The following is a 23463-nucleotide window of genomic DNA, read 5'->3' as shown; positions in this document are numbered from 1 at the left end:
TGTGTAAAATTAGCTACAGCCGCTGCAAACCTGTTGAGACCCAGCAGGAAAAGAACCAAAGATACTCTTATTCTTTTGAATAAAACCTACAGTGCTATGAAAAAGTATTTGCTCCCCTAAAGGTCTCCTCTGTTTCTGTTTTTTGTCATGCCTCAACTTATCAAACAAATTTCAAATTCAGACGTTAAATTGAGTGAATATAGAAAATAAAGTTGTCATTTCATTTATTAAGAGATGAAAAGCTTTTGAAACCAACCTGGTCAAATGTGGACAAAGTATTTCCTCCCTCAACTAAGGAACTGGTTGAGCGAGACCACAACTGCTATCTAGCATTTGCAATAACTGGACATTTTTTGCCTTAGGCATCATTGTGGACCCTTCTTTGTAAGCATTAACAGCCTGTTTAAAGCCACATCACAGCATGTTAATCGGACATTAATACAGACTAACAAGGCTACTCTAAAACATTCATTTTGTTTTTTAGCCATTCTGAGGTAAAGTGCCCTTTAGCTTCATACCCTGCTTCATTACCCAAATGCTTCGGAGCTTTACGTTACAAACCGATGGTTGTACATATCTTGGTTCTATCAACTACAAAGCAGCCCCAGAACATCACACCACTTCCACCGTGTTTGACTGTCCGAATGACGTTCTTTTTCTGAAACTCTGTGTTGGCTTTACACCAGGTGTAACAGAACACACTTGTCACTCCACAGACGTTTTAGAGATCATCAAGCTGTTTTTAGGGAAGACTGGCTTTTCTGTTCTTGGTCAGCAGTGGTTCTTACCATTCTTGCCCACTCTCCTCACTGACCTAAACTAAGACAAGTGAGGCCTGCAGTGCTTTAAATGCTGTTCTGGGTTCATTAATGACCTCCTGGGTGAGTTGCTGATGTGGCCTTGAAGTAATTTTGTTTTCTCCACCCGTGTACACCAAGTCCCACTGTGGTTTACTGGAATCCCCTTTCCAGGTGGTAGTGACTTTGTTTTCATCTGTTCTTGAATTTCTTTAGGTTGGGGCACTATGTGTTGCTTTTTTGAGATGTTGTGGTCTGCTTCATCTCGTCAGGCAGGTTCTATTTGAATTATTTCTCAAGTCTACAGGTCTGGCAGTAATCAGGCATTGGTTTGGCCTAGTGGCTCAGCTTTCCAGAACAACACAGTCAATTACAGGCATATAATGATTTAACAAGGGGTGGCAATACATTTTTTAAGAAGCGCCAGGTTGGTTTGGACAACTTCTTTCCCTTAATACATGAAGCCATTGTTACAAAAATGCATTTCTGAATTTATGAGCGTTATCTGATATTAAATCTAGCTTGATGATAACAGTTTTGTGACAAAAATATAAAAAGCAGAGGAACTTTGCGACGGGGCAAATACTTCTTCACAGCACAGTAAGTGGATTCTAACACATGCTCTACTTATGTGATTTTATGTCCATCGCAAATACTTCCTGAAGACTTACTAATGAATATAAAGCACAGAAAAGTCCACAATTAGCAGGACAGCGAGGAGGTGAGGCACCATGGCATAACACATAAACAAACTTATCTTGACAGGTTCTGCAGGCCGAAGGAGGTAGATGTAGCTGATGGCGGAGAAGGCCCAGAGAAAATGAATTACCTTCCTGACACACGTCAAAGCCAATCACCAGCAAGTATCCTCTACCGTTGCCCTGCCCCAGATCCCTGCCACCGTTGCCGTTGCATTTCATCTGCCAGCGTTGGTATGCACACAGGCCATGCATCAGCCTCCAAATGTATTCATTTATTCAGAGCCCCTCTGAGAAATCACAGTGTCTTGTTGTCCTTTTTTTTGTTTGTGTTTTTTTTTTTTTCCTCGGCTCTCCAGATGGAATTTGCATGAATAACATCAGTTTAGTGAGGCAGAAAATAAGTACAGGCTACGGGGGCAGAGGGGACCGTGTCACCTTCCTATTCTTCTTTCTCCATGTCTGTCTCCCCTTACAGCTGATCTTCTCCAGTGGTATCGAAACTTGGAGGGTGGTGGGGTGAAGGTGGTGGTGGTGTGTGCGTGTGTGTGGGGGTCACAATTGTTTTAATATTAATATTATCATGCATGGCAGATTCAAAGAGCTACACAAACGTTTCTTATTAGACAAAAAAACCTGAACGACCATCAAGGGAGTGCAGCCCGGTTGTCATTTATCCTTCCTTTGTTTTGCATTTATAACAACGGATTGCATTAATATTTCAGATTCACCTCGACAACAACCAAGCTCATCTTCGGCGAGTAATTGAGATGAAAAGTGAGGGGGAGAAAATGTGAATCAATATGTCCAGCTTTGAAGAAAGCCTGGGAGAAATTAAAATGACTTTAATCACAAGAGTGGAAAGCCTTAATATCCATCCCAACAAAAAGACTGAAATCAACGAGCAATTTTCAAGAGAGTGAGCAGTCGTTTTTACGATATAGTACTGAAATTAAAAGCTTCTTTGTGTTGAACTGTACAATTACTAAACTTTACCAAACAGACATATACTGTGCATTCCAAAAGTATTCATACCCCATGAAATTGTCCACCTTTTCTCATATTACAACCTCAAACCGCAATGTAGTAACAGGGAGTTTATGTGGCAAACCAACACAACGTAGCACATAATGGTGAAGGGAAAGGAAACAGATACAAGGTTTACAAAAGTTTCACAATAAAAAAAAAAAAAACATGCACCAAGAAAAGGTCCAACTTAGTGCCGGCAATGCGGCACCTTGGAGAAGGTGCTCTGGTCAGTTGGGGCCAAAATCAAACCTTTTCGCCAACATGCAAAACACTAAGTGTGAAGGAAAATTAGCACAGCATATCACTTTAAAAAAAAACATCCACACATAGGGGTGGCAGCATCGTGCTGTGGGATGCTTTTCTTCAGCAGGGATGGGGATACTGTTAGAGGCTGCAAACAACTGTATGACTGGGGCAGAGGTTCACCTTCCAGTAGGACAACGATCCTAAACATACAGCCAGAGCAATGATGTGATGGTTTAAATAAAAAATATCCATGTGCTATAAAGGCCCAGTCATAGTCCAGACCTACATCTCACTGAGAATCTCTGGCAAAAAATTTAAACGGTTGTTAACAGATGTTCCATCTCAGGATGCATCAGGCTGGTAAATAAATACTCGAAAAGATTTGCAGCTATAATTGCAAGAAAAGGTTCTACAAAGTATTGGCACAGAGAAGCTGAATACAAATGGACACCAACACAATTTTCAAAATTGTATTTATAAAAAAATGTTAAACTGTGTGTCCTTTTCCTTTCACCCCAGTTCCGCACTACTTTATGCAGGACTATCACATAAAAGCTCAATGAAATACAACATTAGGTCACTTAGAGCAGTAAGTGAAAGAGACCTCACCTCTCTGAGAACTGTGCTGCCGTATCCTCTGTAAAGACCTCGAACACCCTACGTAGAACAAAAAAAACACCAACACACTTAATTTGATATTGCATGCTTACATCCAGTCAGTTTTTACAGAGGTGGACAAAATTGTTGATCTGTAAGTAACTTTCACAAGTTTTATATGCAAGATACTTATGTCTACCTGCCTGCCTTTAGTATATTCAAACCAACCCTGTACATCACCCTGAATACACCATTTCCCCGATGAAACGTGGTGGTGGCCGCATCATGCTGTGGGGACATTGTTCTAGACCAGGGGTGGGCAAACTTTTTGACTCATGGGCCAGGAGCGGATGGATGTAGTATTGGTGTGAACTAATTTACATGACATGTAAAAGCCATAATATCAAAAAGGTTTTGTCCTTTAATAGATAGTAAAGCATGGATATGCAAGGCTTATTGTTTAAATTATTTTCCAAATGCATTTTTTTCACAACACAGTAGAGAAACTCATGTTCGGCGGGCCGGATTAAAAACCCAAACAGGCCGTATATGGCCCACAGGCCGTAGTTTGCCCGTGCCTGTTCTAGAGTAAACAAATAAGATTATTAAAAAAATTATTTGTGGTTTATTTTGCAAATATATGCTCCTAGCTTTTCATCAGCCATTCAGCCTACTGTAAAGGAACAAAATGCCACTGGGTATTTGAGATCCTTGTGTGCACTGCACTGAGCATGGACCAGAGAAAACTGACTTGAGAGCTGTCTGAGGAGCTCAGGAAGATCCATGATAAAGGTAAAGGCTACAAGACAATTTCCAAGCAGCTTCATGGTTTCTGTGAAGACATCTGCCAGTATTATAAAAAAAGACATCATGGGATAAAATGAGGGAGGAAAGGCAACCCAAGGCTGATCAGAAGATTATTGTGGACTATAGAAAAAGAGGAAACCATCCAAAACTGTTGAAGCTGAACTCCAAGAGCAAGACAGGTAACTTTCTGTTGAATTTTGAGCCATTATGGACACCACGTAAAAGTCCCAGTATCAAGCCCTTTGCAGCCTCTAACAGGTTTCTTCTAGGATGGTCCTGTATTTATCTCCACGGCATGATGCTGCCACCACCGTGTTATACCACGGCGAAGATGTGTTCAGAGGGATTTGCAATGTCAAAAAATGTCAATTTTCGACAGGACTCAGTGACATGTTCTCGGTGTAGGATATTGTTTTTTAATCTCTTCTCTGGTCCATGTGCAGCGGGGTTTGTTGATTTGGGCACAGGAGAAGCTTTACTCTGTGAATGCAACAATGAAAACATACACCCAAGTGTCAAAAAACTGAAAGCTAAAACTACTCATAAATGGCTATGAAAAACCATCGGACTATTCTTAAATGAACCCTCATGACCCCAGATCTTAATCCTATTAAACATCTCTGGAAATATTTCTGAAAACTGCAAAATCAGATTTTTGTTTTGGTAAACATGGATAAACAATTAGGAATTTTTCAACAATATTTGTGCAGGAGGAGCTCTTTCTAGACTTCAGTGTTAAGTTCAAAAGACAAGGAGCTATTCAGATGAGACGGGCATTAGCTTTAATATGAAAAGAGGTATTCTTGTTTTAAAAATTATTTAAAATGCATTGATTTCAGTTATTTTATGGATAGTTGTGTCTGTGTTTGTTTATTACTGAATATGTTTACATATCTTTACAAACATAAAGCACTTTGAATTGTCTTGTTGCTAAAATGTGCTATACAAACAAACTGGCTCTGACTTAACGACCTCCTGTTGAATAACCATTGGAGGGAATCTGAGCGGCTCAGATTCATTCTAGAACAGATACTCCCCCCAGGTTTGGATCTGTGACGTTTGAATGCTGGGTCAACTCCTTGGCTTCACTGGCATGTTTCTTCTGCTTAGAACTGGTTCCCATGTCTTCCCAGAGGAAGCCAATGCAGTCAAGGAGTGTACTTAGACTGCAGGAATGCTTCATTTTCACAACAGAACCAACAGAACCAAACAGACTGCAATGTTGACAAAATAAATCTAGTTTGCACTTTTTACCTGTCAACGGTTTTGCTACTCTGGTTTCAGTACTGTACAACTGCATCAAAATACAGATCTAAAGAAAAAGCAAAGCTCATATTCTTGTAATCTTGGCCTCATAGGTTTTTGAAAAAAAAGCTTCTGAACCAAAGATTTGTTTCTAGCAATGAACCCGAAAAGAAACTGACTGGAATCTACCCTCATTTAACAATGTGACTTACTACACAAGAGGAACTGAAAGAGTAAGCATTCCCTCCATCTCCATGTAGAAAGTGTGCACCATTACTAAGAAAAAGAGCACCAATGGGTCCAAGTAGACTCTGACCCATTTGCCATCATTTCCTGCTCTAACTCGAGTCATCGCCTTTGCAGCAATCCTTCCTCTTTCAGCCTGATTCCTATTTTTTCTAGGAACTAACTCTGGTAAATATGTGAGTACAACAGAAATACTACAGATAAGAAACACAAAAAAAAAAGACAAAAGAAAAACTAGCAGATACCTCCTCTCTGAGTGTAGCCAGCAGCATGTTATAGGTGGTGGATGAGGGAGAGGCTTGGGTTCTCTGCTTCACCACTTCTGTGGGCACCCGGATCAAACATGCCACCTGGAAGAAAAGCAAAAAAAGTATCTATCTATGCCTTATGAGTGTTAACTGAATTTTATGCATGACTAAACCAAAAAGAACACTTATAGGAACACTTATTAGGTCTGAAACAATTAATCGTGGTTAATCGATTACTGAAATATTCGTCAACTTATTTAGTAATCGAATACTCGTCAACTGGAATAAGCAGACTCTAAAACATGCCATTTGCTGAAAGAACCCCTTCAGAGCAGTAATTAAGTCAAAACTGTACAAAGAAATCTATACATTTTGCATTTAAGATGGAAAACCTGCTTTGTCTGTAAATACGCTCTATCCAGAAATCCTCAAGTTCCATAGTTTTAGCTTCTCCTGGTTCAATTTCTGTAAAAAAAAGAAAAAAGAAATCTCCTATTGAGCACCATTGCAGTCCGATTATTGATCAATTCATCGAAAAAATAGTCGACAGATTAATCGATTAGCAAAATAATTATTAGTTGCAGCCCTACCACTTCTAGCGCCATCTAGACCTGCACAATATACCTAATTACAATACTAGGCAATATCTGTGTGTGCAATTTCACAATCACAATAGACTGCCTGGATGTATCTCTCAAGAGGATACGGTGTTTCAGGTTTCATGCATTCCCACTCTGCATTCAGCTGACATGTCAGGCTAGCTGGATGGACTCAGGCTTTAATGCCCACTCCTTATGTGTGTCTTTAGCAGTGATGATACTAAAGCTTACAGAGAGTGGTGAGGAACTGTACAACAGTAAAGAAAGAAAATAGTTTGAATATTTTCCTGATATGAGGCCCAAATGTCTTAATGTGTTGATCTCAATGAAACGGGTCATAAATGGACAAACAGCTCTCTGCTTAAGTGCTCATATCTACAGAGTACTATTTAAAAGCTACGTTGTTTCAATGCTATGCAGCAGACATCAGCCATAAGTAACTTCCTGTTATAGTTGTTGAGGTGAAAACATTAAATTACACTTTTTTTCCAGTAGCTAACGATCCCAATTGATACTATGGCCATTGCATGTTTTCCTAACATTGTGCAGAAATAATGGGAATGCACCTCAAACTCACTGAGTATGGTGGAGGATCTGAATTGCTTGAGGCCCGTTTTTCCTCCAAGGTCTTGCATGACATTATGAGCTTCTCAAACAGCAGGACATTTTAAATTAAAACTTAATTCAAATTCAATTCAAAAATATTTTATTAATCCCAAAGGGAAATTAAATGTTGTTGTAGCTCATATTATGAAGGTTTCCTCAAAGAGCCGTTGTAGATGCTGATGGCTGTGAAGGATCTCCTGTAGCGCTCCGTCTTACAGCAGATTGAAGAAGCCTGTAGGACAGTCTCATGAAGAGGATGCTCAGGGTTCTCCATAATGTTCTTCATTTTATGAAGAATCCGTCTTTCCACAATGATCTCCAGAGGTTCCAGAGGAGTCCCCAGAACAGAACCAGCCTTTTGTATCAGCTTGTTGAGCTTTTTTAAGTCCCTGGTTCTGATGCTGCTTCCCCAGCAGATGATGGCAGAAGAGATCACACTCTCCACAACAGACTTATAGAAGATATGCAGCATCTTGCTGCAAACACCAAAGGACCTAAGCTTCCTCAAGAAGTACAGTCTGCTCTATCCCTTCTTGTAGATGGCTTCACAGTTGCAGCTCTACTCTAGTCTGTTGTCCAGGTGAACACCGAGGTATTTATACTCCTCCACCACCTCCACTTCTTTTCCCATGATAGAAATAGTTTTTGACTTATTCCTGTTTCTCTTAAAATCTACAATCATCTCCTTTGTTTTAGTCACGTTCAAGATGAGATGATTGTTTCCACACCATGCCACAAAGCGGGCCACCACCTTCCTGTACTCAGCTTCTTGTCCATCTCTGATCCACCCCACGACTGCAGAATCATCCGAGTATTTCTGCAGATGACAGGAGTCTGTCTTGTACTGGAAGTCTGAGGTGTACAGAGTGAAAATGAATGGTGAGAGTACAGTCCCCTGTGGTGCTCCTGTGCTGCTGACTACCTGGTTAGACTCACAACCCTTCAGTCTCACAAACTGTGGTCTGTTTGTCAGGTAGTCTTTGATCCAGGAGGTTGTTGAGGCCTCCACCTGAGTCTTCTGGAGTTTCTGACAAAGCAAATCGGGTTGGATTGTATTAAATGCACTGGAGAAATCAAAGAACATGATCCTCACAGTGCTACTGGCTTTGTCCAGATGACAATGGGTTTGTTGAAGCAGGTGTATGATGGCATCTTCAACTCCAACTCCACAGCAATAAGAAACTGAAGGGGGTCCTGATGGTTTACTGTTTGCTTACTCAGGTGGGCCAACAGGAGTCTCTCTAGGACCTTCATGATGTGAGATGTCAGGGCAACAGGTCTATAGTCATTGAGAACTGATGGGTGAGTTTTCTTTGGTACCGGAATAAGACAGGAGGTCTTCCACAACACCGGAACCTTCTTCTGGGCCAGGCTAAGGTTGAAGAGGTGCTGCAGAATCCCACAGAGCTGCTCTGCACAGACCTTCAGGACTCTAGGGCTGACATGATCTGGACCTCCAGCCTTATTCCTATTCAGTCTCTCCAGTTGTCTCTTCACCTTACTTCTTGAGACACACAGGTGGAAGGGGGAAGCAAAGGAAGCATCAGCATCTTCTGATATGGTTGAAGGCAAACATGTAGAAGCAGAAGGGTCTAGGGCTGAGGTGGAAGATAAAAAAATGTGAGGTGTTACTGGACAGCTGTGGGTCCTGTGGGTCAAAGGAAGATGGAATGTCTGTTTGGCTGTGAGCAGGAGAGGAGGATGCGAAGCTTGTTTCTGAACTGAACCTATTGAAGAATGTGTTCAGTTCATTGGCTCTGTCCAGACCTCCATTGGTCTGATCATCCTTCTGCTTGAAGCCTGTGATCTTCTTCATCCCTGTCCACACATCTCTGATATTGTTTTGCTGGAGCTTGCTCTCCAGCTTCTTCTTGTACACTTCCTTGCTGTCTCTTATCTTGACTTTAAGTTGCTTCTGTATAATCCTCAATAATTCTCTGTCTCCCTCTCTGAAGGCTCTTTTTTTCTTGTTAAGCAGGTCCTTCAGGTCATTGGTGATCCAAGGTTTGTTATTGGGGAAGCATCTCACAGTTCTGGTGGGGATGATGTTATCCACACAGAAGTTTATATAGTCGGTTACACACTCAGTCATGGCATTGATGTCCTCTCCATGTGGCTGGCACAGTGCGTCCCAATCTGTAGCCTCAAAGCAACCTTGCAGAGCTTCTTCAGCTTCCTGTGATCATTTTCTCACAGTCCTCTTTATTACAGGTTGCCTCTGAACAAGGGGCTTATATTTCGAGCAGAGAAAAACAAGATTGTGATCTGATTTGCCTAGAGGAGGTCTTGCTGTAGAGATGTATGAGTCCTTGACATTTGCATAAAACAAATCCAATGTTTTGTTTTCTCTGGTAGAGCAGCTGACAAATTGTTGAAACATTGGAAGTGTAGCAGAGAGTGAAGCATGGTTATCTCCAGAAATTGCCACAAAAGCATTGGGGTTTTGTGTCTGTAGCTTAGCAACAACTGAGCTGATGGGATCACATGCAGTGTCAGCAACAGCAGAAGGTGGAACGTAAACTGTCGCCAAAATAACACTGGTGAACTCTCTGGGTAAATAATATGGACGAAGATTTACTGCCAACAGTTCAATATCTGGACTGCAGAGATGACACTTCACAGTAACATGTCCTGGATTACACCATCTGTTGTTCACAAGTACTGCCATTCCACCTCCTTTACATTTGCCGCTCCTCTTTAAATCTCTGTCTGCTCGTATGGTTAAAAAGCCCGGCAGAGAGACGCCGGAGTCGGGGATATGATCCTGCAGCCATGTCTCAGTAAAACACATGATACTGCATGCCCGGTACTCTGGCTGGGTCCTTTGTAGGGCTTGGAGTTCATCCAACTTGTTTCCCAACGATCTCACATTGCCCATCAAAATCGACGGAAGAGATGGTTTGAACTTCCTCCTTCTCTCTCTTCTCTTAGCTCCTGCTCTGCATCCACGGCGTCTCCTTTTCAACTCATCAGGGATTTGGGGTTGTAGCTGAAGTATTATTTGAGCTTTTGAAATATTAATCAGCTGCTCCCGGTTGTAAGAAACAACTCCGTTGCCATGGCAATGCATCATAACAAATGTCCAAAAATAGAAAGTATTAAGAAAAATCCTCCAAGCTGCACAGCATCCGACACTGGAGTGGACAGTCATCCAAAAAAAATCAACTGTATCCACCACAAGAGGAATAGTTTCCAAAAAAGAATAAATCAGAATCAAAAGTAACAGAGCTACTCCAACATGCTCCCACCTTGAGCGGCGCAATTCTAGAATTAAAATTGTGATAAAATTGAAATAAAATTGTGCTCAAACCTGGTGGACTCTGCAATAAAACTGAATCCGGCAGGATAATGATCCAAATTGTATGGCTAAATCAATACAAAAATGGATCACAGAATAAAAAAAAGACCTTCTTCCATGGCCATATCCAAAATCCCATGAAAAACCTGTGGGCTGAGCTAAAAGGAAGAGATCATAAGAGAGGACCCAGAGATCTGTATGCTCCAGTCTTTGCAATGTTATAGGAGAAGATTAAGTGCTATCCTACTGCTATTGAGGGAGCTGTTCCCCACTAAATAAATGTGCTCAAATTAAACATTGGATTTTTTCCTAAATATTTCAGTGTACGATTTTGCTTATAGCAAGAAAATACATTTATTTTAAGGTTTCTTTTACACATTATTACCAGGGATGCCAATAAATGTGGAAGGCGATGTTTTTTTTTAACCTTTCGGTACATGATAAAACGCTGAGAGCTTTTATTACATGGGATTGACCATAATACGGCACAAGCAGAGCGTTCACATGTAGGTGCCAGACTAACGACTGCTTTAGTTAGAGTGCAACTTGGCCGGTTAACAAACGGCTACAAACAGGCGACACTATGCAGGTGCGGCGGCTGGAGCGTCTGCAGAAGGTCATCAGGCCCGGCCGTGTATCTGTGTCCAAAGAACATGCTCCTGTCAAACACACTGATGGATTCAGACACGCGCTCGCACCTCAGCAACCGCACGCTCTGCTCAAGTTCCAACCCATCCACCATATGTCAACAAAAATATGGACTGCCAACAGCTAGTGAAGATAGACATGAATATTAATGCCTCCTAAAGGCGGACAGGCGGGTGCAGCTGCCCACCTGGCGATTTGATTTCCCATTTATCCTGCATTGGAGTGGAAACACCAGCTAACAGCGAGCAATCTTATGGAGCGACTGGTGGAGCTGCCCTGCCCCCCCCAGAGACCCCAGAGTGGCGCAGATGAACGTCGGCTGGTGCCACCCTCGCCACAATGAAGTCGGGTGAGGAGGGAGGGAGGGAGGGAAGGAAGGAGGGAGGGATGAAAAGCATCCTCTTTCCCTCTGTTGCTCCTTCTCATTTAGTGGCACTGAGACCAAAACATAAGGCTCTCTGGCCGTGAGGGAGAGGAAGATACCCTGACAGCTGTTGGAGGAATCATTTTAGACAGGCATTTGTATTTTTTGCCATTTCTTCAGTATGCCACCAAAGAACCTTCGGAGTAAGAACATGGAGATACACGAGAGAATGTTAAGATCCAAATCACAGGCTTAGATACAGGAAGCATAAAGCTGGACATGTAAATATATAAACAGTGAATCACGTTTAGCTGGGCACATTTAATTCTCAATATTCTGAACTATTGGGGTTCATTAAAAATGGTTTGTGTGGTGGAAAATTAACTCTGGTGAACATGGTGGTGGCAGCATTATGCTAAGGGGAAGCTGAGAATAGTTGATAGGGAGATAGAATGTGCTAAATAAAGAGCAATCCTGGATAAAAAACAGTTTGAAGCTGCAATTGAAAATGGGCAGGGCAACGGCCCTAAACATATAGCACATAAGTAATCAATCAGCATCAGGAAGACCGATTAACACACCACAAAGGTCAAGGGTAAGGTTATGGAGAGGTTCAAAACAGGGGGGGTGGGGGTTACAAAATAACATGCTTTAAACATCTCATGGAGTTCTGTTCAATGAAAAATGGAAAAAGTATGGAACATCAGCAACCTACCAAAAGATTGCTAGAGAGCTTTAATTAAACAAGAGGTCCATGACAACTTTGGAGTAGCTATAGGGATCCACAGCTCATGCGGGAGAATCTGTTGTCAGCACAATAAGTTTCAATATCTATTCAATATCTACATGCTCTCCCTAACTCAGATTTTAATAAACAACAACATAAGTTATCATAACTATGCAGACGACACCCAGCTATACGTTACGATGTCACCAGGTGACCATGAACCCATTCGAGCGCTGGGTAAATGCTTAGAAGAAATCAATGCATGGATCTGCCAAAATTTTCTTCAGCTGAATCAAAACAAAACTGAAGTAATAATCTTTGGACCAAAGGAAGAGCGTTTAAAAGTTAGCACACAGCTTCAGTTAATACAGCTAGAAACCACCAGTCAGGCTCGAAACCTGGGTGTAGTGATGGACTCAGACCTGAACCTTCAGAGGCACATAAAGACAGTAACAAGGTCGGCCTTCTATCACCTAAAGAACATCTCCAGGATTAAAGGACTAATGTCTCAGCAGCACATTGAAAAACTAATTCATGCGTTCATCTTTAGTAGAATTAAATACTGCAATGGTGTCTTCACAGGTCTGCCTAAAAAGTCGATCAGACAGCTGTAGTTGATCCAGAATGCTGCTGCCTGCATCATCACTAGAACTAAGAAAGTGGAGCACATCAACCCGGTTCTAAAGTCCCTACACTGGCTCCCTGTAGCTCAGAGAATAGAGTTTAAAATACTTCTGTTAGTCTATAAATCACTGAATGGTTTAGCACCAAAATACATTACAGACTTGTCAGACCTCTCAGGTCATCTCGCTCAAATCTACTCTGCATACCCAGAACCAGAACCAAACATGGAGAAGGAGCTTTTAGTTCTTATGCTCCACTAATCTGGAATAAACTGCCAGAAAACTGTAAAAGCTCCGAAACCCTAAGTTACTTTAAATCAAGATTAAAAACTTATTTGTTTAGAGTGGCCTTTGACTGTGCCATTTAGGCATGATTAGTTGCGTTTTCAGTCCAATTTTCCTTTAATTTTCTTGTCCATCATTCTATTCTTTTTATTTTATTTTATTTTACTTTTTTAAATTACTTCTGTTGTTTGATTTTATCATTTGATTTATTTTTCTGTGTCTGTATCTGTGTTTATTTTCTTTATGATTGTATTGTAATTGTATGTACAGCGCTTTGAGTGTCTCGTTGCTGAAAAGCGCTATATAAATAAACTTACCTTACCTTATGCACTCCACAACGCTGCCCTTTGTGGAAGACTGACAAGAAGACAGTTAAATACTGGAAGAAATCCTAAAGGCTCAGAATTATATTTGTAAAGAAAAGAAAATGTCTATCACATAAAACCTCAATAAAATACATTGAAGTGTGCGGGTGAAAAAAAAGTAAAAAATAAAAAAATAAAGGCAAATGAATCTTCTTGCAAGGCACTGTGGTACTGGCTTTAAAAGCATCCGTTTTTCTCCAAGGCTGTGGTACCATTCGCTACACAGTCAGCAGATAAACCTCCATGTCTGTTCTATAAAAGCTAATTCAAGAGCTGAAAGAGCCTCTATGAAAAGTTCTGTGCAGTTTCCTATTAATATTTTTCATGAGTTAATGTGGTAGCGCTGCAACTTAAGCATGGTGCAACACTGCCACCAAGTGGCAAAACGTGCACCTGCATGGCTTCCTCATCACTGTAGGATAAATCCAAGTCTTCATTTGCCTCCTTTTTCCGGTCAAGTAAGCATCTGTAAAAGACTGTGCATCATGTTCCCCAAACCAATTCTCTGGGACGCCACATAATAAGGCCAGTGCACAAAAAAGAAAGTGGCTATGACAAGTAATTACTGATGTAATTGTCCAAGGGACTTGGACATTAAATATGAGTCTCTCCTGTTTCTGGAGTAGGTAAGAAAGAATGAGGCAGAAATTACTCCTAATGCATTAGAGATATTGTTTATTTGGCTGTGATTTGTTCCTGGCAGTGGGGAGGAGGAGGCTGCAAAAAAGATCAAGTTTGCAGAGTTTTTTTTTTATTCATGCAAATGGTAAATGAGGCTAGGCATGTATGTCTTGATTCGTTTCCATTTCAACATTTTCTACTGATTTGTCAGTTTTATAATGAATCCACCATCAGTTTGTTAAATATTGAGGGCTAAAAGTGATTAAAAATATTAGATAGAAGAATTATAATTATAAACAAGATAAATTATTTAATAAACATTTAATCAAAACTAAGAAATACATGCAATTTATTTCCAAAATACATAAACAAGTCTTCCACTGTTGAATTGTTTCACAGTCCCATTAAGCAGCGCCTTATAATTTTAAGTCATCTGACACCTCTTCCCATCAAAGTAAGCGGACGCTAACACTGCTTCACTTAACATGACTGGACCAATCTGTCCAATCAGATGCGCGACTGCATCTGGTTAGCCAATCAGATGCCCTAGTGACAGTTTATATTTTTTCACATTACAAGGCAGACCTATGAAATGCTACTGTTAAATAAAAAAAATAAACCAATAAAAAATTTATTATGTAAACAACATAAATTAATTTAATAAAACAGACCCTAAACTTTTAGCGGTTAAGCTGCACAGGAAGTGAACAGCAGACGAATTACATTGAATGGATCAGAGGAAACCCCATTCATGATGTCCTGCAGTGAGAAATGATGAAAAAAGTGGAATTACGACATATTATTAAATAAAATCCAGTCAAATATTATTTTTAATAACATATTTCAAAACTTATCTAAACATTAATTGTTAATTTTATTTTTTATTGTAATAATTTTATTTAAAAAAAATGTAGTTATTCTTTTATTATATTGGGGCACTATTGGCACTCAGGACAGCACAGGAACCATGTAGTAATGAAATAAATGCTAAAAAAAATCTAAATGCTTCTAACATATGATGTATTAAAGCTTTAATACACCAATTTGTTATTTAATTATTTAAGTATGTATTTCATAAACTGGCACAATAAAATTCCCATAATAACTTTATTTGTTAATGCTTTTAGTTATTCATTCATTTTGGCATTTCTGGCCCTCCTTAGCCAACCTCCTGTCACCATTCATCTTTATCTTTGAGCTGTTGAATTGCCGTCTAGAAGTCTGATCTTCTCTGTTGCCGTTCATCCAAAGAAAAGTTTTTAATTACCGGCGCTGGCACACAACTAGTTAAGCAGGTGTCTGTCAATCATCTGCACACCTCGGTGAGGAAAGGCAAATTAGCAGTCTCCCAGCACATCATCAGCGTAACCAGTGAATCCATCAACAGAGTGAATCATTGCATTTCTCCATCCCCTCCTTCCTTTGATCCGTCCCTCTTTAAATACTGGCACGCATCAGGACACAGTCAGTCAGGATCAGGATTGCCATCTGGCTCCACATCAGAAACACAAGCAAGCTGCAGCTGAGATGAGCTTGAACTATTCCAATTAAGGTGTAATTAAAAGATTAATTCCCAACTCATCAAGTCACATGTTTAACCCTTCAAACCTGACAAGATCCCTAAAAACCGACTGCTGCACCTAAGGAAAATGACGAAAGAAGGCCAGAAGAGAAGAAAAGAGGTTATGAAGAAAAAGGGATAATGCGAGGACATTGCAAGTCCCGACTCTGAAACAACAGCCGATAAATCACAGAGCGAGGAGCTGCTCAAAGGCGATGCATGGATTATTTCTCAGTGCCAAGTTAAGTGGTTGCCATTTTGTCCCCCACCCTTAAAAAAAAACAACAAAAAAAACTCCTCTTTCAGGCTCCCTCCTCCTCTTCACTGTCCCCTATCTTGTCATGTCACACTGTATTTTGCTGAACATCCTCCTGCCGACATGCGACGGCAAAGGGAGGGGGTTGCAGATGCGAGAAAAGCCCGCTGCCGGGCCTTGACAAATGAGCTTTCAGGGCAGACGTCGAGCGAATGGGAATGAAGATAAATCTGATCTAATGGCTAGATAACAGCCTGCGAGAGCCTGACAGACACCATCAGCTTACACATTCTTTATAGGAGCGTCCCACATCTGCAGCCGTGCGAGCACCAGGACACTTCAGGAAGGAGAAGGAGGGGGGTGGACTTTCTCTCCTTGTCTCGACCACCACCACTTTCTTTCTTTCTATGACTTCTGACTATCCTTTCTCTATCCTTTCTTTCTTTCTGCTCCGCTTTGTTTCGAAGTCATGCATTAAGGATATTAATGAAATGAGATCAGTTTAAGAAGCAGAGAAAACAAACTCCAGAAAACGTTTTTTTCGGCTGAGTTTTTGAAGATGCTATCCAGTGTTTATTCTACATACAAGTGCTACCTGATAAGACAAATACAGCAGGGTGACAAAGCATGGATTATAACCCAAGCAAGCTAAAGGAAATAGTTGCTAATTCTGCTTTGCGTGCTTCGTTCGATGACATGACAATAGACTGATTAACAAGCATCAGTAAACATTAGCAGAAAAGTAATTTATGAAAGATTTTGACTGAGATTCTATTAGTCTGCCTGGCGATGGTTTTTGGCAGAAGTGGTGGGTGAAGCAGAAGTTCTGCAGGAAATCTCGTTGGAACATTGAAATCCTTTTAAAAGAATCCTTGTACAACTGCTTGGCTCAAAATGATGGTTTGCGCTCTTCTCAACCCCCTTCCATTTTTTATTTTATGCTCAATTGTCCTGAAATAAAGATTTAAAAATATTAATATAGACTACAGTAAATGGGGGTTGGGGTGCAACCGTACCCATTAATCGTACAATGACTTACACCAGCAGATTTACAGTCTTCTATGAGCGAAGCACATTTTAACCGTTAACAGCTGTAACTTGTTATTAAATCTAATAAATTCAGACTGTAATAAATAGTAAGAATACGTTTGTCAGCTTTCAATACCAGCCTATGCCTCGTCTGCAAAGGACAAGAGCCAGGATACACCCTGGGCAGGTCACCAGTTCATCACAGGCCACATCAGGACAACACTCACACATGGGGAAATATTAGAGCGACCCATTAACCTAACATGAATGTTCTATGATGGTGGGAGAAACCTGGACGAACAAAAAGTAAACACAAGTTTTTCAAAGATCTAGACTGCAGCTCATAGCATTTAAACACCAAAACATAACAACTTCCTCATCAGTCATTAACGGGATTTGAATTGTTTTACAAATCATTAAAGCACTAGACCTGGGCAGTCTATTTCAAGTATAGCTTTACCACTTTGCAAGACTTTTCTACAACAAAACACACAACGTCTGATTAAAACTCTTTACCAATGACCGAGGAGAGGCAGAATAATAAATACCAGATATTGCATCACTGTGCAGGTGTTAAGGCTTTTGATTGAACTCGGGGCAATGCTGGGGTTGAGCCTTTCATGGATAAGCCTGCAGCTTAGACTCTCAAGTCGAAGTCAGTTGCCAGAATTCAGTGGGGTAGCGCCCATGCTCTGTTGCTTTATGCCTTTGATGTGAATAAATCCAACCTTGAGGTTAAAGGCAGTGGCAACCTCTGCCTCACCTTTCACATGTATCTCACCTATGACCCGGGCAGAAGCTAGGAAGTTTCACCAGCTGTTAACTTTTCCACTCCTGCAGCACTTGAAACCTGATCCGGATGAGAACTAAGAAGTTATAATCAGACAGTAGCTTGTTATTCTCCTGTAAACTAGGCATGGACAGGTATGTATCTCGCACTATGATAAACCTGAGTGAAAATATCACAGTTTCTCACAATCACTGCACCAATGTAGACATTTTAAACAAACATGTGTAACCTCACCAAATTGCTTTTATTTAAAACTTCCTAATGTTTTAGAAATAATGTAACATATCGATTGTTGATATAATGGCTTTTGCTGGCCGATACCGATTTCTAGTTTTCTGTTTGGTCCGATCCACAGATTTCTTTTTGGACCAATTCTGTATTGCTGGAGATTCTTCCTGAAACCAACGGGTCGGTGCATTTATAGAGCTGAATGGCGTGAATTCTTACTTTTGATGCATTTAATGAATAGCAAAACAAACAGATTGTTGTTCATATCTAAAAACGTTATCTATCGCATTTTTTGTTGTTTTGATTTTAATAAATATACTTGATACATCATAGTTTTTAAAAGCTTACTGTTCAAAACATCATAGCTTTTGATGTTATGTACTTTACAGCGTAACACAAACTAATTTTAGCTCGGGCGATCTGCTAAGGTAGCCAGGTTGCAGTCGGGTATGCTGCTACTGGCTTGCCTACGGAGTTTTAAAACTGGGTTCTTTTAATAAGAGTGATGGGTGAGGTTCCTTTAGTTTTCTATACAATAACTTTGGTATTGCAGTTGTTTTTTCTCAAGTGGTAATATAAAAAAAAATAAAACGTTTTTCAGTCATCTCAACAGCAGTGGGAAGCAATAGGTGAGGGATGGGCAAAATTTACTCGACACACCTAACAGCCTAATAAAGCACCATTTATTTTGCAATCTTCTGCGGCCCCCTCGGAAACAGAAAAAAAATGGGCCTCTCCACGGTCTGTTAGATTCCAATGAAAAACACTGCAATACCAAGTCTCCTCTGGCATATCTTCGACAATATGAAAATTCAAAAGGAGAGGATCTGAGGGTAGCTAAAGCTGCACCAGGCTAAAGGATCAAAGCATGTCCTTTTATTTCAGTCATTAACATTTAATGTTTAATGGAAACAGAGTCATTAAAAAGCGAGACACGTGGGGAATTACTCATAAAAACTACTCACTGTTGTTGTGGTTTGTACCACAGATTCCGCATTTGCAAAGTGGGCCCTCTATGTCAATGTTTTTAACAACGCGGATATCCAGTCCCCCTTTTACACCCTAGGGCGGGTTTTTAAAACAATTTCACTTTGAAAAGCATTTCTAAAAATCTGAGCTTTTGTCACCAAAAACTCTGTGTGCATGTGGACTGGAGGTGCAAGCTCAGCCTAAAATCGAAGTCATGCAAACTATCCCTGTTAGTGTTGGCCGGGCTTAATAGATCTTATGCTTATGCATGGCATTGTGGGCCATTTTTAGTGGGTTTGAACTTGCAGCTTTTTAAAACCTTGGTTCTCAAAGACAAAGTGAACATCCCCCCCATTGGAAATCACACCATGTCACGAACATTCAAAACTTGGCTAAATTATATCTATCCAAAAGCTATGAATACTGAAGACCGAAACAGCCCGGGTTACAGCCCCCATCTCCATACCCCCCTTCATGCCAATCTGAATACCAGGGGCCCACATTTGGCTCAAACGCTGGGGCTCGCTTCAAGCAACTGGGAGAGAATGGTGCCGAGGAAATTGCACCGCTCCCAGTGGATTTCAAGCCTAAATTTCCCAGACTAAATTGGCTGGGTGTCTTCTCTGGGAAAGTAAATGAGTCAAAAGGCGGTGATGAGATCTTATTTACCCAGCCGGTGGGGAAGACACCGGAACAGTCCTGAGGAAGCCCCCTTAACTTGCCCAGCTGGACCCTAAAGACCCACAGATAAAAACCACTCCCCCACCCTCTCTTTGTTCTCTAACTGGACCCTCTTGCAGTAACATTAGTAACATTAGCAAGCATGCCAATGGTGTTCATCTGGGATATACAGTGATGGGAAAAAAGCAGCAAGGGCAGAGAAGATGGAGCAGCAATAACAGCTGACCTTCTCAAAGAACAACTTGAAGACAGCACAGGCAGAGACAAATCCACACCAGAGAAGACAAAACAAGAGGAGAACAAGGGATGGCAAGACTTACTATTTCTCCCAGCGAGGCAGCCAGCATGTGACTGACAGGCGTTACGTGTGAGGCTGCAAATGTGCTTGCGCCGAGGAGGGACTTGGTGGACTCGTAGGTGACAAAGAACGCAGCGGCTGAAACCAAGCAGAACCACAGTCATTTAGGCTCCATTAGTCAACCAGCATACAGCAATTAATATCCCTCAGTGGAGAGACAGCGAGCTGTGAGAATGCGTGTTTCTGCATATACAACAGATCTAAATGCCCAGAAAATGAATCCTGTCTTGTGTGGAACGACTTTCATTCTTCCAAAGACCCATTGGTTAAAGAAATCCATCCTGTAGATGTAAAAGAAAATCAAAACTCTAATATCTCTTTTTCTTGTCAGTCTGTGCCTGAAAAACTTATGGAAAGGGCCAGAGCTTAATCATATCAACTCATTAAACAGTGAATTTATTCAGTTCTTGCCTGAATGGCTTATTGATCATCAATTACCACGGCTTCTCCCACTTTACAGCTACCTAAAAAAGCATCCTTTATATATTGCTACTTGGAAAGAGTTTTGCAGTTATTAATGTAACTAAAGTCTGCATGGAAGTGAACGTAAAACAGGATATTAACTTTTAGCTTCTTCAAATAAAAAGCAAAATACTTGTTTTGAACATTTCTACTTTCTTAAAAGCACTGGCTTAAAGCTTACATCCACTCTTACTTTGCTTAAAGATAGCCAGATTTCACTGTTAGTAGACTTGATCAATAGACCATTCCTTCCCCCTTAAACCTTTTCATGTTCTCCAACCAAAATCTTCAGCGTATTTCTGGGTTATTTTTATGTGATAGACCAACACTGTGCAGTGGATTACCAAACATGCATCAAACATGGTTTTCCAAGCTTTTTTTACATATGAAAAACAGCAGAATCTTGCAAAGTTGGGTTGGACTGAGTTTTAGTACTTTATCTCAAAAAGGGGAGAATTTGTTAAGAGTTATTATAGCTTAGAGTTCTTCATTCATATTAATGTATTCTCTAACAGTCAGAATCTCACATAAATTCCATTAAAAGGACTTTAATACAACAATATGTTAATTTATAAACGTACTATAACAGTCCCTGATGAATTATGCTAAACCACAACATCTACACCACCATTTCGTTTTGTACAACAGATTTCTGAGCGGAAAGTTAGGTTCCAGATCTTTGCAAGTGAAGCAGTAAGAGGCCACCATGTTGAATCTCTTACCATTGGGGAAGGATCCAACAGCAGCAGATGGCACCCCGGCGTAGATGCCCCTTAAGCCTCCTGCTTTGTGGAAGCCCTGCTGACTCTGCAGCCGGGTCTTAATGGTGTCTAATGGGAACAGGGTCAGATCCACACACATCCCAGCACAGCCTCCTGCCTGCAGAGACATTCACCTTTTGAGATAAAATATTTTTAACTGCACCCCCTATAACAGTTTTTTTTTTTTTTTTTTTGTCCCACCGGGGCAAACGCTAAACGTGTTAAACACTTTATTAATCAACATCATCATACAGCACTGGCCCCTTCATTTTTCAGATTATGCAAGGAAAATGTTAAAAATTAGCTTAGTGAAACATGGAAACATCACCCGAAATACAGTTTAAAACGAAACAATTAGAACCCACTATCCTTACAAAATTCGGATATTACATAACATCATAAACAACAATCTTAATTGGTAAAAGGAAGGCAACTGGACTTATATACTTGTTTCTTAAAGACATTTCCACCTCTCATCCACAACTCCTCAGTTAAAAAAAAAAAAAAAAAATCAAGTTTCCTTCCATTTAGGACTCATTTAGAAAAGCTTCTTTAACTAAACTTGAAGAATAAACCTCCAGGCCTTAGTATGGCCATTTTTTGGTCCACATATGTAAATGCTACAGGAAACGTGAGGTAGGCTGAGTTAAAGACAGTATGCTACATGCTCGGACCTTGAGAAATATTAAAGAAGATAATGTAACACCACTAGTGGTACTTTTGATGGAAAACAATTACTTCTCATCATTGGATTTTTTTTTTTCTTGAAAAAAATAAATTCAAGATTTTGTCACTTGAAAGAAAGAGATTTTTTTTTTTTTTAAGAAATCATTATTAAGATGTTTTTGTTTGTTTTTTTGCATACCACAAGCAGGGCAACTTACAATTGTACTATTAGAAAAAACTGTTAATTTACTGCACATAATTTGTACAGCAAAGCTTGCGGTGACATGTTCACTCCATTATTCTCACCATATAATGAACTGAATAGTTAACGAGGTAAATAATCCATCCCAGCTTTCATCTTCACAAAAACAAATCGGTCTTAAATCCATAACGAGCACATTTTCCTGATACAAAGGTATGCTTTACACGATTAAGAGCGAGCGAACATTTTTGAAACCTGTTTGCTCCTCAAGACTGTCACACTGAATAGTAGTTACTGTATGCTGCTGATTCACGGTATGCAGCTGTCTGTATTTTATGTACGAAGTACAGTAAAATAAACAGGACAGAAACACCTCCGTCTTACCACTAGAGACGCGATAAACTCTCTTCTGTCCATGTTCCGTTCAGTCGGTTCTCCTAACAATTCAGCTCTCCGTAAATTTACTATAGACTTGCATTAGTGCATCTTTTTCACTTCACTGAAACCAAAACATGCCTGTCAAGGACGCAGCCATATTAGCTCGATTACTTCCGCGTAAGGTCATGACGCTCCTCTTTTCCCACTGCCTGACGGGAAACTGTGTTCTGTATGGCTTCGAAACAAAAATGACTTGAATTCCTGGTTTGTTTGACTTTTAGAGTGGTGCGCATGCCCCTGTATGGTGTTTGTGATGAACTAATGGTCAGGGAGAGCATAATAGTGCTAAGTTTAAACTGTTAAAACTTCTTAAAGTATTTTACCCAGCAGGACTCACCTGTCAATGATTTCTTATCTGGGTTACCCAGGTTTCCTTTGCTTTGAACAAAGGTAAAATAAAGGTTTTTGCTCTGACCTGTTCAACCTTCCAGCATCAGACTGGCAACGTAACGTTGCTACAAACAAGTGACCTCAAACTATTGCTGGCTAAAGAAAATGCAACCATAACTAATTAGTCAGTCAAACTATGATACAATGCACAGAACATTCCAGATATTACCAGACACTATAGCGGAACTGTCATGGATCATACCGGTTACTTTTCCTGAACTTAATGGAAAACTTATTGAACTTACAAAGGACTTGTCTGAAACCTTGAACTTTTATTGGAACTTATTGGTTACTTTCCTGGAACTAATCAGGTACTTAATCTGAAATAACAAGTACTTTCCACAGAATTAGAGGTTACTTTAAAGAACTTAATTAGTACTTTGAGGAACTCAGCAAGAGTGTTTTCCTGAACTTTCATGGATATGGATGTACTTTCTTGGAACATGAAGCCTTCATTGGAACCTACTTGTTAAATTCCCACAACTTAGAGGTACTTTCTACAACTTACCATATACTTTTAGAAACCTACCAGATACTTTCAGAAACTTACCAGATACTTTCCTGTAACTCCTTTGGAACTTATTGGTTACTTTCCCAAAACGTAGGTACTCTTCCGGAATTTA

General features: G+C 40.3%; 1 protein-coding gene across 1 annotated transcript in view; it reads right to left on the bottom strand.

Annotated features, from left to right (window-relative positions):
- The window catches only part of slc25a26 (solute carrier family 25 member 26), a 91331-nt gene extending 68758 nt beyond the window's left edge, over window positions 1–22573 (bottom strand). Inside the window, exons 1-5 of the mRNA XM_047348841.1 lie at window positions 22397–22573; window positions 21106–21262; window positions 19884–19999; window positions 5911–6015; window positions 3380–3427 (exon numbers count right to left, since the gene is read on the bottom strand). Coding sequence (XP_047204797.1) covers window positions 3380–3427; window positions 5911–6015; window positions 19884–19999; window positions 21106–21262; window positions 22397–22429 — 459 coding nt within the window. The 5' untranslated portion in view covers window positions 22430–22573. The remainder of the gene's footprint in view (window positions 1–3379; window positions 3428–5910; window positions 6016–19883; window positions 20000–21105; window positions 21263–22396) is intronic.
- Window positions 22574–23463: the final 890 nt, after the last annotated feature.

This window comes from Girardinichthys multiradiatus, chromosome 20 (genome assembly GCF_021462225.1).
Source record: "Girardinichthys multiradiatus isolate DD_20200921_A chromosome 20, DD_fGirMul_XY1, whole genome shotgun sequence".
Classification (NCBI taxonomy): Eukaryota; Metazoa; Chordata; class Actinopteri; order Cyprinodontiformes; family Goodeidae; genus Girardinichthys; species Girardinichthys multiradiatus.
This window is presented reverse-complemented; position numbering and strand designations above follow the sequence as displayed.